The sequence below is a fragment of the Drosophila subobscura genome, chromosome dot (genome assembly GCF_008121235.1).
Source record: "Drosophila subobscura isolate 14011-0131.10 chromosome dot, UCBerk_Dsub_1.0, whole genome shotgun sequence".
In the NCBI taxonomy this organism is placed as follows: domain Eukaryota; kingdom Metazoa; phylum Arthropoda; class Insecta; order Diptera; family Drosophilidae; genus Drosophila; species Drosophila subobscura.
In genome coordinates this window covers 137,073-154,813 of record NC_048535.1, presented here as the reverse complement: position 1 = coordinate 154,813, position 17,741 = coordinate 137,073, and the positions used below count along the sequence as shown (strand labels likewise).

The following is a 17,741-nucleotide window of genomic DNA, read 5'->3' as shown; positions in this document are numbered from 1 at the left end:
TAGGCTTAGGTTTCGGCCCGTTCTGTAGTGTCAGATAGTTTTTTGAAGAAAAAACGGGACATATGTACATCTGTGGCACTGCTTGCACAGCAAATCAAGCAATGTCTTGTACATTTTTTTCCATCGATGTTTTATCATTTCATGTTATTTTGTGTTAGCACAAAATCCTCTTTTACTCCTCTACTATTTTCCTGGTAATGTTGTCAATAATATATGTATATGTACCTTAGAAAGATGTTTCAAAGCAATATTGTAAAATTTTAAAAACATGCATGAAAAGCATTTTCCAAAGCTATCCAGAATATGATTACGTTTGGGATGGAAAAAAATTAAAATTGCCTTGACTCGTGCAGTGAGCGGCTCTGGCGGAGGAGAGCCAGCTAAACAAGAGTGTCGATGGGAGAACGGGTAGAGAAGTCCGATGTATAGAATACACACAGGTTTTTTTCTATAACCGGTTTTCTATAAACGCCATTCATTAGGGAATGACCATATCTATCAGATCACCAAATTGGGGCATTATTGGAGCATTATTATAGCCACAATGCTATATTAATTTTCAGTGGCCAAACCCACCCCGTCCCGCAGCTTATAGCAGCACACTCTGCTTCGCGCAGTTTATGGCCTCTGCCCCTGACACGTCTCTGCCGCTGCCTCTGCCACGACTCTGCCCTGACTCTGCAAAGTGTGTCTCTAGGGTGGCGAGCTAAAGGAGCGTGTTGGCGTGAGTAGTGTTGTTGATGTAGATGACAGATGAAGAAAAAATGTAAAATTTGACAATTAACCGCTAAGTTGCAGATGAAGTACTGAGTGCCGGGTATAAAAGTTGTGACGCGTAAGAAGCGTCTCACACGTCCCTTCTCGTTTTTATTTTTTTGCATATTCTCTCTCACTCTGCTTCGTGTAGTGTGCGGCTCTAGGCGAGGGGGCGAGCTACAACAGAGTGTTGGCGTAAGAAGTGATGTAGATGTAGAAAAAATGTAAAATGTAAAATTTGACACAAAACCGCAAAGGTACAGATGTAGTACTGAGTACCGGGTATAAAAGTTGTCACGCGTAAGAAGCGTCTCACACGTCCCTTCTCGTTTTTTTGTTATACTGGTAGTTGGAATATTTATGAGAGTCTGAATCCATTGGGCTGGAATGGGTATACGGAAGTAATGCAATAAAAGACAACTTAAATTTCATTTTAACCAATTATTTAAGTCAACAAGTGTAACAATTAAACAAGAAAAATACAGCGTCAAATACTAATATAACAAATTTTTTTGTACATATATTGTACTCAGTATTTTTATAAAATATATAAAATAATGATTCGTATAACAATAACACAAGGACTTTGATTTCTTCTACTGCTCATCAAAAAGTTATCATTTACAAATTAAAAAGAAAACGATTTCTTCTGAACATATTAGATACGAAATAATTCTATATAGTAATCGATTAAAAAGTACAATTGCTTAAAAAAATTGGAATGTATCATGGTGAATTAGTGTATATTTACATGCATATTTTATAGATATAAGATCTCAGTAAATACATAGGAAGGATTTTGACATTGTTCTGCAAATTGGTAGAAACTCGAATAATTGTTAAAAACATGCATATGGCTAAACATTATTGATTAATCCACAGAAATTTAAATGTTTAATAACATATTTGGACATATTGACATTCGATTTATTTTCGAATACATTTTTTGTGTAAAAAGACAAAAATAAAATCATCGAAATTCAAATTTAAATGTACCCATTCATTGAGCACACATTTTTAAAGTTTTTCAATACTGTGGATAATCAATATGTCATGTGTATATACAACATACTTATATAGTGTGAGTGCGATTTTTCCATCGCCCACTGCGTAATACTTATTTATGTATGTATGTAGTATGGACTGCTGATGTATTGCAAAAGTTGATGATTCATAAGTCAATATCCAAAGTATCCGATGTAAGAAGCATGGGCTCACTTTGGCTATCGTCTACTAAGGAAGTAAGCGAATCGTTTATCATCGCAGCAGACAAGTCAACAGAATTGTGTTGATCGTCGTCCAAAGGGCCATGTGAACGTTGGGATGACGAAAACAGTGGATCGTGATCACCATTGCAATGTACAAGCCTACCAAACCCTGTATTTTGAACCGAATCAGACTCCATGTGGCTTGGCTGACTATTTAACTGACAATGATTTGTGTGGCGTTCAGGTGTTTTCAGCTGGCGATGAATACAGCATGAATTACTGCAAGCGATATTGCAATGGGTAAGATCATCTAAAATGTTGACGCTAGAAGTTTCGTTAAAAAGATCAGAATTAGCTTCCGAGCCTCTCTTTGGTCCATAACTGACACAATTTAACTGATTAGCAGTAGGCGAATGTGAAGCAGACAGCATGTGGCTATGAGAAGACAGCATCGGATCGCCCCCCTGCACAGGGTGTTTGCAATCTTCCATGAGCTCATCAATCTGATTCATCCCCATACTGGCGTCGCTCGTATTTATTTCTGGTACCTTTATTAAACAAAATGTAAACCTAATTTTGCTAAAAAAACCTACTTATTTTGTAAAAACTTACTTTTCTCTCAACAACTATTAATTCGTCCAAAAGTGAGCGGCGACTTTGGGAAACAGGGGGCGTTGGGCTTGAACTTTTGAGATATAAGTTTGCTGGGGTGGGCGCCGATACTGATGTTACGTTATAGTCCGATAGAACTTGTGATTTGGCCTGCATTTCCAGCTCCTTAAAATAAAATGAATTATATATATTGGTTTGAAAGGTGGTATGAAAGGTTTGTTTGTAATACTTTACCCTAACGCGAGAGATAAGCTTTCGGTTCTGCACTTCCATCTGCCGTTGCCGACACTCATTTTGTCTGAGGCGAATAACCTCATGTTTTAAGCATTTTATATAATCCACAGAGGATTTTAATATTGTTCCTTTGTTGGGGCGAATATCACGGACGACTTCATAAAAAGCTTCACTGCCTTTTGGCAAAAGGGTACCCAACTCTTTGATCCTGTCATTAATATTGAATCGACGTCTACGCTCAACTGCAAATAGGAAGATATAAATGACCCCTACACAGTAAAACGAGGAGAAACGTTGTAAATCGCCTTCAAAAGCGACTCTACTTTTATACCCGGTACTCAGTCAGTATATACATACAAACATAGGTATGCATCCTTGAGTTTTGCGAATTTCACATTTTACATTTTTCGGCAACTATTACGACATCACTCCTTGTACCAGCACGCCTTTTTAGAACTTTCTGCTCCGCCAGAGGCGGACACTACACTAGTCAGCGCATCTCTGGACAAGAATTTCGTCATTCTGACTATAATAATGATTCAATCTGGGCCTTATTCGGTGTCCGATAGACATGGACATTCTCTGCAGAACTGCGGTTTTGGTTTGTCACAGATTTTCTTCGTTTTGGCGGGCGGAAGGTGCAGTGTGAAATCACAAAAATTACGGATGCACGGACGGACCGACAGACGCCCAGACAGACATGGCTATATCGACTCGACTTTTCTTGCTGATCAAGAATATATACACTTTATGGTGTCGGAAACGTTTCCTTCTGCGCGTTACATCCATCAACTTTCGAGCAAAAATCTAATATACCACTTTTACTATTCGTGTTCCGGGTATAAAAAAAGTAAGAAAAGTGGTGCGTTTACTCATATTGTGGTTATCCTTTTTTTGTCGATCTTTTGCCATAGCATTTATTTCAGCATCAGTTAAGTTGTGTGGTTCCTGTTTAATATAAAGCTCGGAGTTGAAGTTCTTATCAAAATTAAACGAATCGTTTTGTAATATATCGTCAAAGAGATCTTCCGCCTGAAATTAAAATATTTTAAATTAAACAATATTTTAATCTTTTTTAATTTTATTAAAAGACAGCCTTGCACTAACTTTTGGACAAAAGTCAGAATCTCATCTCATGATTTATGCAACTCGTTTAATATTGTTACGTTTCTTAAATGCACAAAGAGAGCTGAGGAATGGAGATATATAGATTAATTTGTTCAAATCTCGAATAAATTTTGGCTTTTGTTTCAAACCACTCTGATCCATAGCTGTCTATTTCCGTCAATACAGCGCGATAACCCAATAGTTGGCCAGCTGCATTTGCCTAGTCGTTGCACTGCCCTCTGTCGAAACTTGTTCGTTCCGAAGAAGATCCGTTGAAAGCTAGTGACAGACGCTCAGTCCGCCGCAGTCTCTTGAAGAGATTATCCTTAACGTTGCAACAAAGACAATATAATAGTACGATAAGTAACGCTCAATGTTCGTTAGCGTTCGAGTGGCAGTATGAAATCAAGAACGATTAAAAGCTAAGAATCGACTGCTAAATTTGGTGGCTCTAGCTTTTATAGTCTCTGATATAGGCGGACAGACATACATGGCGATATCGACTCGGCTATTGATGCTGATCAAGAATATATATACTTTAAGGGGTCCGAAACGTTTCCTTCTGTGCGTTACATAGGTTGAGGCGGTTGTCGGGATTTCACAATCCCGACACACTTAGGCCGGTTTCGGCCAGATATATTAGCCTCCTTCTACTGAGAGCCGGAAAGGAGCAGAACAGATGTTCTACGGTCTCCTCCTCATCCTCGTCTCTACAGCTACGACAGAAGTCGTTATAGGGGGCACCCAGCCTATTAGCGTAGTTGCCTATCAGCCAATGCCCTATAAAAGAGCGTATGAGCCTTCAATGTCCTGGTGTCCCGGGACCCATATTAGGGTAATAACATATTGCCTGCCATCTCATGCAGAGATTTGCGACAATTTGCCACTCTGGTCGAATTCGACGAAATTGCGTTTAGTGATTTCAGTGCCGCCTGGCTGTCTCTATAGATATTTAGGTGAGGAGCCGCGACGGAGATCTCTTAAAGGCACCTCAGCGCCTCATTTATCGCAATGACTTCCGCTTGGAAGACACTGATCTGGAAGGCGGAAAGAATGCCTCATATTTAGTTGCCCGGAGTAGATTCCTCCGCCAACTTCGTTGTCTAGTTTGGATCCATCTGTAAAGATGTATATGGCCCCCGTTGGGCCAGGTGTGCCCTCGAGCCATTCCTCTCTGGGGGGGATTATAGCCTCGAAGGGGGTGGCTGTGTACTCTCTGGGAACGCAATAATCAGTCCTATGAGGTACTACACTCCCAATCAGACGAATAGACTCACGAGTTTTTAAAAAGAAAAAGGTTTCTAAAAATCCAGCAGCGAATGATAGTGGAGCAAATTTATTTTTCCATTAATCAAGATTCTTTTCCTTATTCAAAAAGGAAAGAATTCGACTTCTAAGTGAAAAGGGTTCTTTTTTATGAATTGTTGGTTGGGTTCCATTTGTTTTTATGGCGCACTTGACATTTGTTTCGTCGATGTTGAGTAAATCAGTAGAAAAGCTACTCTTAAACCCCTTTGGTGAGATTCTGCAACATTTTTGTCACATAGAACGGCTAGTTTCACCAGGATACTCGCACGAAATATAACGGTAAATTGATAAAGAAGTAGATGAAAGACTAAAATTTTCACCTAATTTGGAAGTTTTTTCTCTCCTGATCAGAATTTTAAAGGGATCGAATGGGGATAGCTTTAACGTAAAGGATATGAGTCCTGTCAAAAATTTTAAGAAGTTAAACCATTACATAATTGCATCAGACAGGCCTGTAGCGAGCTTTAATTGAACCCTTTGAAATCCCTTTCATTTTAATGTCCTGAAGGACATTACCAAACATTATTAGTTAAGCGCCAAACATCATAAAAAAATATGTATTACAAAGCTTTTAAAAGATTTTGCCTAAAATGCATCATTGAGTCTATTCGGTGATCGTTTAAACTGGCCTTATTTTTAGGTATTTACACAAAATAATTCATAAAAAATAACCCTTTTCACTATGCTTCACTTTCACCTTTGCTCCACTATCATTCGCTGCTGGATTTTTAGAAACCTTTTTCTTTTTAAAAACTCGTGAGTCTATTCGTCTGATTGGGAGTGTATGTTAGTGTCCCTAAAGATCGCCGAGTGACCATATGGTCGTCACGTCCATTGGTCTGAGTCTCGCAGACGTATTGCTGCCCTTGCTGCCTGTTCTTTCTCTGCAAGGTCTATGTCCTGCAGGCATAGGATGACATTTAGTGCATCATTTGGTGTGGTTGCGGAGAGCGCCACTGATGCAAAGAGCCAGTTTTGCCAGTTGAGCGGTGATTGTCTTTTTTGACAGAGCCAGCCACCATACTGTGATTCCGTAGAGCAGTATTGGTTTGGCTATAGCTTGGTATATCCATTGAACTATACGTTCATGCCCCATTTTAGTCCAATGGCTTTTTTGCAGGTGTATATGGCCATTGTGGCCTTCTTCACTCTTTCTTTCGTGTTTAGGTTCCAATTTAACTTTCTGTCTATTACCAACTTAAGGTAATATTGGTATTACCAACTACCAACTCAACTTCTTGAAGATACATTTTAGCCAGTGGATAGGTTGGTCCCCAGCCTTTTAAAGTTGAGCTGGGATGACCTTGTCTGGGCCTGGCGATTTGAACTGTTTGAAGCTGTTCACCGCCCAGCAAATATTCCGTTTTGTGAGGAGGTGCGCCAACGAGGGGGTGTGCCTTCACCGGGGCGTTCAGAAAATTCACGTTATGGTCTGGCCGATCGGAGATTGAAATTGCAAGATATCCAGGAAGCTATAGGCAACGACAGCACTAAGTAGTTTTAAAAGACGGCTGCCGTTTGCTCACAATCGGCCACGAACGAAATCGTATGACAACTTCGAAGGATTGTTTGGTGTGGTTGTACCACAATAAGGACACTTCTGCAGCGTTTCTTAACCGTGTATGTAATGTCCATCAACCAAAACACACCATAGATAGAAGCAGTCAAAATACAAGGTTTCTCAGGATAATTCTGTCGACTAAGATGGGATTTTCAGCCAAAAAAGCCGTACAGCCAGTCTTTTGGAATGTTTGTATGATCCACATTACTTTTGGAATCGTAAAAAAATCAATGCGAATATTATGATAAGAAACGAGCATATTGGGACAAGAAACAAAGTTTTGCAGCGGGACAATGCAACGGTGCAGACATGTTTAGTTTCCATGGCAAAAATCCATCCATTACGATACGAAATTATCACTTAACTACCATATTCTCTGGATTTAGTCCCTAGCGACTATTTCGCATTTCTAAACCTCAAGAAATATCTTGGAAGAAAAATATTTGAGTCCAACGATGAAGTCATCTCGCAAAAAAATCCTATTTTGAGGTCCTCTAAAAATTATATTTTTGTAAGGGAAAAAAAATTTGGAGAAATTCCCAGAAAGGTATATAGAGCTAAACAGATGTTATGTTTATTTTTGTTTTATTCTTAGGTAGGCCGCCGACTACTTTTCAGCCCGCCCTCGAATAAATACAACGGGTATTAATACTTAACCTGATTTTAAAAAACCATATGCAAAATATCTACTTACATCGCTGTCGAATGATGGGAGCTGCAAACAAATCATAGTTAAATGTTTAGTTACTTTAAACTACAGATAAGCTGACTAAAAGTGGGTCATCAAATATTTATGTTACGAAATTTATTTGGATGCTACTAGAGAGGGTATTTGCGTGACAATTTTGGTGAGGTATTTGTTATTAATAATTCTATACATTTAGCATGCTGGGCTCGTCGATGAAACCCTTGTTATATTGAAACGAGAAGGGATGTGTGAGACGCTTCTTACGCGTCACAACTTTTATACCCGGTAATCAGTAGTATATCTGTACCTTAACGGTTTTTTTCAAATATTAAATTTTATTAACATCTTCATCACTTCTCACGCCAACACGCTCCTTTGTATCCTGAATTCTGTATGCTCACACTAGCCACTGCAATTTAATTACTTCATTCTGACTATAAAATTGTTCCAATCTAATCCCAGTTCGGGATATAGTCATTTCCTACTGAATTGCATTTTTATACCCGTTATTCAAAGAGTAAATAGGGACTATTTTTTTTTTTTTGGGGAAAAGTGGATGTATGTAACGCAGGAAATGAAAGTCACTCTGCTTTGAGCAGTGTGCGGCTCTAACGGAGGGGGGCGAGCTAAAATAGCGTGTTGGCAAGAGAAGTGATGTAGATGTATAATATATAGAATATATATACTTTATGGGTTCGGAAACGTTTCCTACTGTGCGTTACATATGTACATCCGCTTTCGAGCACATATTAAATAATTCCTAGTTACTCTTCGAGTATCGGGTATAAAAAGAAACCAAATTGTCTGTGCGAAGCTATACTGTTCATAAGTAAGCGGAGAAAAAACATTTGGGACAGTTCCCTGATCTGCTTTCGGATGTTTCTACAAAACGATTCGCAATTCGCAATTCTCAGCCACAATTTTGAAGATAAGATAAACCTAAGAACACAATTCCGTAGGGAATGACCATATCTATCAGATCACCGAATTGGGATTAGATTAGATCATTATTATTGCCAGAATGAATAAATTAGCTTGCTGTGGCTACCCCCACCCCGTCCAAGCAGCTTTTTTATTTTTTGCACATTCTCTCATTGCTTTGAGCAGTGTACGGCTCTAGGGGAGGGCGACGAGCTTAAAGAGCGTGTTGCCGTGAGAAGTTATGTAGATGTAGATGACACACGTAGAAAAAATGTTAAGTGTATAATTTGTAAAAAAACGAGAAGGGACGTGTGAGACGCTTCTTACGCGTCACAACTTTTATACCCGGCACTCAGTACTACATCTGCACTTCAGCGGTTATTTGTCAAATTTTACATTTTGTCTTCATCTGTCATCTACATCAACAACACTGCTCACGCCAACACGCTACTTAAGCTCGCCACCCTCCCCTAGAGACACACTTTGCAGAGTCAGGGCAGAGTCGTGGCAGAGGCAGCGGCAGAGACGTGTCAGGGGCAGAGGCCATAAACTGCGCGAAGCAGAGTGTGCTGCTATTAGCTGCGGGACGGGGTGGGTTTGGCCACTGAAAATTATTCTTCATTGTGGCTATAATAATGATCCAATCGTATCCCAATTTGGTGATCTGAATGGCGTTTTTAGTTTTCTGCTATCTTCAAAATTGTAGATTTGGGAGGTTTTCGCCCTTTTGCGGAGGCGGAAGCGGGCGTGGCTCATTTTTGAAATACACTTGTAACAGTGTGAGCATACAGAAGTATGGATGCAAAATATGGTGGCTCTAGCTTTTATTGTCTCTGAGATCCAGGCGCTCAACAAGACGGACGGACGGACGGACGGACGGACAGACATGGCTCTAATGACTCGGCTATTGATGCTGATCAAGAATATATATACTTTATGGGGTCGGAAACGTTTCCTTCTGTGCGTTACATACAACCGTTATTCCCCACAAATACAATATACCCTATTTACTCTTCGAGTACCGGGTATAAAAACCACTTAGGTACAGATATACTAACTGAGTACCGGGTATAAAAGTTGGGAAAAAGAGTGAAAAGTGAAAAAGGTGAAAATAAAACAAAACATTTGTACTCACCTCTGAAGCACTTGTAGCAACAGAGCTTAGACTTGGCGATATGGGTGCTGAAGTGGAGTGTAATGAACTCGTTGTACTAGAAGAGGGCATCGTATTAAGTATTCCAGATGTAGCACGTGCAGTAACAGAAGAATTTAAACTGGTATTCCTCTTAACATATCCTAGTGTTTTATTTACAATTTCTGTGGATTCTTCTGAACTTTTGGGGTTTATACTTCCCGATGAAATTTGTTCATTAGTGTTGCAGTTTCCATTTCTTAAAAAACTGGAGCCAAAAGGAGATATTGGCATGGATTCATCGGAATGCATTGTTCGTTTGCCACTGGAAGTCATTTCACATTTATAACTATTTGACCGCTCCATAGGAAGGCAGCTGTTGGCTAAAGAGGAATTATGTAAATTTCCAGTGGATACTGAGGTGTTTGCGGCTTTCGTCTATAAAGTTATGTAAAATGATGTAAGGCTTGTTTATCAATCTATAAAAATGCAAAAAACTTACATCGCTGTTATGACAACCCCATACCGATGGCTTGAAAGATTCACTGAGAAATTGTCTAACTTGATTTTTCTGCTTCTGTATAACATGATACCGTGTCGGATTCTCAAGCACTGTGCTGACCTGTAAAATGTAGGGCTTAAGCCAATTTTTAACTCAAAGTGGTAGCTGTCAATTACCTGCAGCACTTGAGGTGGTACATCCACACCAATACTCTGTAAAGGAACTTTTAACTTAACTGGGCTTACTGAAGGCAAACGATCCCTTTGCACACATTGAGACATCTGTTCCAAACTAGAAGATCCGCTCCCACAAGCGCTAGTACTGTTGCTGTTTATAAATTCCGACTCAGTCGACCCCTGACCCATGCCAAACAACAGCTGCATTTTTGGATCTGGCGATATTAGTATTTGTTGTTGCACCATCATTTGTTGCTGCTGTTCCTGCTGCTGTTGCTCACGTTGCAACTGAAGTTTAAGTTGCGTCCTCGAGGTAGGAGTAGCAGTTTTAAACGTTGGTCTATAAATAACAAATTTAAAATATATCAAATGTCTACCAAACTAATTAAAGAGCTTAACTTATATTGAATGTGCGGACTCTTTCATAACGGACTAAATACATACCCACCCGAGAGAGGCGGTAGACCCACTATGCGTGGCTCTGTAGTTTCGCTGCTAATATCGCCTAAATCTACGATGCTCGGATCCATTTCAAGAATCATTTCTAAATCTTTATCTATACCGACAGTTACTCGTATATTTGTAGTCGCCGTGGACTTAGATTGATTATCCCTTGATGACCATTCTGAAAAAGGCGCCACACTGTCAATATCATCAAGTTCCATTAACATCGAAGGTTCCACGCCGATTTCAATTGGAAACGAACTGGAGTACGTGCTCTGATTAGCTACTGAATCTTCTTTTTTGCTATCGGCTGTTGTTGACATCTGCAAAGTCTGCACTCTTCTTACAAACTCTTGAAACTCCTGAAGATGATTGTCTGATTTCGGCGGTGGCAACTTTGCCTTTTCCATGTCTTCAGCTCTTAGACTATTTATAATTGATTTAGCTGGTGCACCTGTGTCACTTTTTAAATGATTTTCGTTTACAGAACTTAATGCCACAGATTTTTGTTCTTCGAATTTGTTTCCAACGTTTTGAATATTTTTCTTGTTCCAGTAAGAAAACATGTTAATGCTATTTGAATATCATAAACCAACACGCAGAAATATTTCACAAGCCAAATTAGTTCTGGTCCTATCATTCGCTAAGTATTACAAAGACCTTGATCTTGTGTCTAATTCTAATAAGAAAATGAGGAAAGAGAGCGTCTTTGTACGCATGCTTTCCCATACCATTTCACTGAAAGGCGGATAAAGTGTAAGGTTTAAAAAGAAGAATGCATATTTACATACATATATGTATACATAAGTCATTTGATATTTTTTAACAATTCAACCACACTCCACTCAGATTCATAAGCCGTTAAAAAATATCCGGTGATGAGCGAATGAATTCGACCACTATTCACGGCACCTTACAATATATGCATCATGGGTATGTACATACATATGTATGTATATATGTATATGAGAAATATACATATAAGTTTGTATAGCTGCGCAATAGAATTATATGCGCAAACAGGGTGCGTTTAAGAATGGTCAATTGGCGATCATCAACCCAGGTATATGTACATATGTACATATAAATGTACCTTCATACATGCATATGTATCATTGCATGAATTTGCATTTATGTATGTATTGAGATAGTACTTTTACTTTTTTAATAACGTATGTAACCTGTATGAATAAAAACACATACATACATTCATACATATATTATTATGAAAATACATATGTACATATGTATGAGCACTTCCGCTAAAATATCAATCATGCAAAATATTATTAAAAGTCAATAAAAACTAATATCTACATATGTATGTATGTGTATATGTAGTTCTGTCCCGATTTATTTATATATTTTTCTGAATCTGGATCAGACTTACATATATGTATATGTATTTAGAACAAACATTTTATTTTATTTATATTATAGCTAGAAATACATATGAGACGCTTCTTGCGCGTCAGAATTTTAAACCCGCTAGTCAGAAGAACATACATACATACATACATATGTACATATGTACGTCTGTACCTTAGTGATTTTTGCACGAACCACTTGCACGAATCATTTCAAAGCTTAATATTTCCGAGACGGTAAGCTAAAACCACAAAGTGTTTGGATACACTTTATAGATGCATCTATCAGCTTTTTAGAATAAGAAATATATTACAGCCGGATGAAAGATACTTAAGTAATGTAAAAAAAAATGAATTCTCTAAAACCAGTTTTTCACAATAAGAGCAATTCTTTTGTAATTCTTTAAAAAAAAATTCTGCCATAGAAAACAAAACGAGAAGGGACGTGTGCGACGCTTCTTACGCGTCACAACTTTTATACACGGTACTCAGTCAGTGTACATGTACCTTATTGTTTTTTTTTCGAATATTACATTTGAAATTTTACATTTTTTCTACATCTGTCATCTATATCTACATCTAAATAACTTCTCACGCCAACACGCAACACACCCGCACCCCTCCCCAAGAGCACACTGCAGAGGTACTGCAGAGGCAGAGGCCGCACACTGCAGAAGCAGAGTGTGAATAAGAGAATGTGAAAAAAACAACAAAAGCTGCTGGACGGGGTGGGTTTAGCCACTGAAAATTAATTTCTCAATTCTGTCTACAATAATGATCCAATCTGATCCCAATGATCCATATCTGATAGATATGGTCATTCCCTACGGAATGGCGTTTTTAGTTTTCTCGTATCTTGAAAATTGTGAATACCGCAGATTTTTCGCGATTGGCGGGGGCGGAGGGGCTCTTTTTTCAAATACACTTGTAACAGTGTGAGCATCCAGAAACCTGGATGCTTAATTTGGTGGCTCTAGCTTTTATAGTCTCTGATATCCAGGCGGACAGACTGACGGACAGACAGACGTGGCTCTATCGACTCGGCTATTGATGCTGATTAAGAATTTATATATTTTATGTGGTCGGAAACGTTTCCTTCTGTGCGTTACATACATATGTACATCCCTATTCCCAAAAATTCAATATACCCTATTTACTCTTCGAGTAGTAGCTAATTGAAAAATCAAATTTAAAACGAGAAGGGACGTGTGAGATGCTTCTTACGCGTCACAACTTTTATACCCGGCACTCAGTACTACATCTGCACTTTAGCGGTTATTTATCAAATTTTTTCTTCATCTGTCATCTACATCAACAACACTACTCACCCAAACACGCTACTTTAGCTCGCCACCCTCCCCTAGAGACACACTTTGCAGAGTCAGGGCAGAGTCGCTGCAGAGGCAGCGCCAGAGACGTGTCAGGGGCAGAGGCCATAAACTGCGCGAAGCAGAGTGTGATGCTATAAGCTGCGGGACGGGGTGGGTTTGGCCACTAAAAATTAATTTCTTCATTGTGGCTATAATAATGATCCAATCGGATCCCAATTTGGTGATCTGATAGATATGGTCATTCCCTGCGGCGTTTTTAGTTTTCTGTTATCTTCAAAATTGTAGATTTGGGAGGTTTTCGCCCTTTTGCGGCGGCGGAAGGGGGCGGGCTCATTTTTTAAATACACTGGTTTCAGTGTGAGCATACAGCAGTCTGGTGCCAAAATTTGGTGGCTCTAGCTCTTATAGTCTCTGAGAACTAGCCGACAAACAAGACGGACAGACGGACAGACAGACATGGCTCAATCGACTCGGCTATTGATGCTGATCAAGAATATATATACTTTATGGGGTCGGAGACGTTTCCTTCTGTGCGTTACATACAACCGTTATTCGTACAAATACAATATACCCTATTTACTCTTCGAGTACCGGGTATAAAAAACTCTTAAACTCATTTTCTTGTAATGGGCAACTTTAACCCCCATGCCATCATAGGGTTAACCCATCACACGATAGTTTCGTTTCACTCACACTTACTGCGCAGAACCCTTTCCCTCGCACTCACAAGCAGCATAAATACGTGACAAACGGGTCCGACGGGACCTCCTTATATAATTACATACTTCATGTCCGTGGCTGTACTACCCCTTCCCCGTTCTTGCATATTCTCTCTCTACTTTCGGGAAATAAAAATTAGTACCGGAAAAAATTGTGATAATTTTAAATTCCTAATCAAAGAAGTCGATTAGAGATTAGAGTCAATAATAAACATACATAAGTAGCGGTCGTGGTTCCTCTCTTTCTCTCAGTTTTCTTCTGTTTTTCCATCTCTTATGGCAAATGCAAGCAAAATAAAGCCTAACATGTATAACGTATATTCGCAAGTATTTGTATAAAAAGTTGTGACGCATTCAAGCGCGTCTCACGATGCTCCTCGTTGTTGTGTATGACGGCGGGCTAAAAAGAAATCCTCACCGAAATACCAATATTCTAATCACCCTTAAATATTTTTTAACGTCTTTAACTTTTTTTATCAACTGATTGCTGAGAAAGTTTCAGGCGGTTTTGTCATCACTGGTAATTTTGCCGGGAGTTTTAGCATGTTCACTTTTGCATCTGAAGACCAAACTCAAACGAGGAGGAACGTTGTAAGACGCTTGTTTACACGTCACAACTTGTATGCCCGGTACTCAGTCAGTATATGCACATACATATTTATGGGTGTGTGTAAATGTTTCACAATCACATATAATGTAACTTTATGATTTTTTCGATATTTACATTTCATTACATTACATATCCTTAAAATAGTGGGTATCAAAGATTTGTGTTCTTTGTGGGTGCGGAAAGGGGTGTTGATAAATGATCAACATGCATTATTTTAGCGGGGAAAACTACCTCGGGACCCCAGGACAAGCTGGTTAGAGTAAAGCATACTTAAATACTAATGAAAAATATATGAAACAATGGTTTTAACATGACTTTCCGTTATTTTTTTGATTTTCGAAACTATAACTATTACTATTTCAATGAACAGCAGTTATGGGTATTATTCTAAAATCATGTCAAATAAAGTAAAGGAAAATGTAAAGGAAATGTTTCAAAGTGGTATCAAATTGAAAGTAGTGATATGCTATTAGATTTTATCATCATATTTCACTCCCAACTGTATATAGTAGAAATGTTTGCAAACAAAATTTAGCCTTTCTAGTTCATTTGTAACTTTTAGATGATATCTTTTAACGAGGTACACGAAAAGAAATATATTGCAAAAGTAGGAGAGGAGGGAATTAATTATAATTATTCTGTAATGAGTGGAGCTCTCATAACTCTATTAGTCATTGTCCTTGATACCTCAGCTTCATAGACACGCGGGCATCGAAAGATATGTATCATCGGGTTTAGACTTCTCGGTTCGAACTGAGCTCAACCAATATGTGTCTGAACAATCATAGTCTGAGATTTAAATCCAAATGTATCTGGCAGGAAAGCTTGTACTACTTCTGCTACTATTTACTAGTCGAATTAATTTTTTTATACCCGGTACTCGAAGAGTAAATAGGGTATATTGTATTTGTGCGGATAACGGTTGTATGTAACGCACAGAAGGAAACGTTTCCGACCCCATAAAGTATATATGTATATTCTTGATCAGCATCAATAGCCGAGTCGATTGAGCCATGTCTGTCTGTCCGTCTGTCCGTCCGTCCGTCTGTCCGTCTTGTTTGTCGGCTAGTTCTCAGAGACTATAAGAGCTAGAGCCACCAAATTTTGGCACCAGACTGCTGTATGCTCACACTGAAACCAGTGTATTTCAAAAATGAGCCACGCCCCCTTCCGCCACCGCAAAAGGGCGAAAACCTCTCAAAGCTACAATTTTGAAGATAACAGAAAACTAAAAACGCCATTCCGTAGGGAATGATCATATCTATCAGATCACCAAATTGGGATCCGATTGGATCATTATTATAGCCACAATGAAGAAATTAATTTTTAGTGGCCAAACCCACCCCGTCCCGCAGCTTATAGCATCACACTCTGCTCCGCGCAGTTTATGGCCTCTGCCCCTACACGTCTCTGCCTCTGCCGCGACTCTGCCCTGACTCTGCAAAGTGTGTCTCTAGGGGAGGGTGGCGAGCTAAAGGAGCGTGTTGGCATGAGTAGTGTTGTTGATAAAAATGACAGATGAAGAAAAAATGTAAAATTTGACAAATAACCGCTAAGTTGCAGATGTAGTACTGAGTGCCGGGTATAAAAGTTGTGACGCGTAAGAAGCGTCTCACACATGTATTGATGGTGGTCAATTGCTGAATCGTACAGGTGGTTTCCTTTCGTACGGTGGGTTTCCGGGGGTTTCTTTCTTTTACATTTGAGTAGTTTCCAATAGTTAACAATTAATAGAAATTGAATAAAGCTTTTCTTAAAGGAACTTTTTTTATATATGGTTCTGTATGTATGTACATATATTTATACATACACGTATGTATAATCTTACATATGTACATACAAATATACATTAACATGCATACATTAAATATGCATAGTTTGTTTGTACATAGGCATATATGACATACATATGCATTTATGTATGCATGTGGTACCGGCAACGTCTCGAATTACATACATATGTACACACATACATATGTACGTACTTCTTGTTTAACATGACCCGTAACTCGCGCTAGAAACGGTATTCAGTATAGAATTTAACAATAGATGCATATAAATGTACATATGTATGTATGTATGTACATACATGTGTATTAATATAGCAAGTCACATTTTTTAGTTTTGTCAACATTAAAATACAAAATACTATCTATGTACATATGTATGTACATACATATGTATTCATTTTATTTTAATACATAATTATTTACCACAATGTACGTTATATGTATGTATATTTCAATTCTACATATGTACATATGCTCGCATACATATGTATGTATGTATGTACGTGAATAAAATATGTGCATGTATACATAACAATGTAGATACATACATACATACATACATACATATATCTGTATATGTGTACTTATGTATAAATGTATGTCCGATAAGATAATAAAATAGCGCTAATCACACGCCAAATAAAATCGTGATGTATATATGTATGTGCATATATACGCTAACGCATGTGTATGTATGTAAACACACTCAATTATATTTGATCATGGATATACATGGATGTATGTACATATACATATTTACATGGTAGTGGAAATGTAATATGAATTATTTCAGATGCATATGTAACTCATATTTTCCAGTTCTTAAACCTACTTACATTTCGTCAGATCGCAAAGACCTCGTTGATGACTTTAATTCATAAAATTCCACGTTCTCAGAGCTACCTGCTACAGTAACATTTGGCAGTAGATCCATATTATCGTTGTCGTTTAGCAAATTAAGACTTAACTCGTCGAACTCCATATCAAAGCCTAGATCAATGCCCGACTCAGTCATTTTACCGACAGAAAAGTTGTACGGTAAGCACACGAATTATTTTTAAATATAAGTTCTTTTTGGCATGTATGTTATTATATTGTAACTAGTAGAATACGTTGTCACATATTCGCAAATCTACGCATATAGGCGTCATCACAGCCAAACCAGACGGATCCACAAACGAATACTTTCAACTTCCACAACCGACTGGAGCTTTCAATAGCGGTGAGCTGAACGAAAAAATAGGAGTAAGTGATCGCACCATCGATCGCTTAGCT

General features: G+C 38.4%; 1 protein-coding gene across 3 annotated transcripts; it reads right to left on the bottom strand.

The window, feature by feature from the left end:
• Positions 1-1,182: 1,182 nt before the first annotated feature.
• Positions 1,183-17,699, bottom strand: LOC117902962 (microphthalmia-associated transcription factor). 3 transcript variants are annotated; one of them, XM_034814610.1, is made up of 9 exons: positions 17,303-17,698; positions 10,206-10,545; positions 10,030-10,149; positions 9,531-9,965; positions 7,481-7,501; positions 3,683-3,842; positions 2,811-3,052; positions 2,577-2,741; positions 1,183-2,512 (listed from the first exon to the last, which is right to left on the bottom strand). In XM_034814610.1, the coding sequence occupies exons 1-9, from the start codon at positions 17,479-17,481 to the stop codon at positions 1,928-1,930; spliced, it is 2,247 nt and encodes a 748-aa protein (XP_034670501.1). In that variant the 5' UTR covers positions 17,482-17,698; the 3' UTR covers positions 1,183-1,927. The 3 variants fall into 3 exon arrangements, with proteins under 3 accessions (XP_034670501.1, XP_034670503.1, XP_034670502.1); XM_034814612.1 differs by lacking the exon at positions 17,303-17,698 and adding an exon at positions 10,650-10,798; XM_034814611.1 differs by lacking the exon at positions 7,481-7,501 and having other exon boundaries at positions 17,303-17,699.
• Positions 17,700-17,741: the final 42 nt, after the last annotated feature.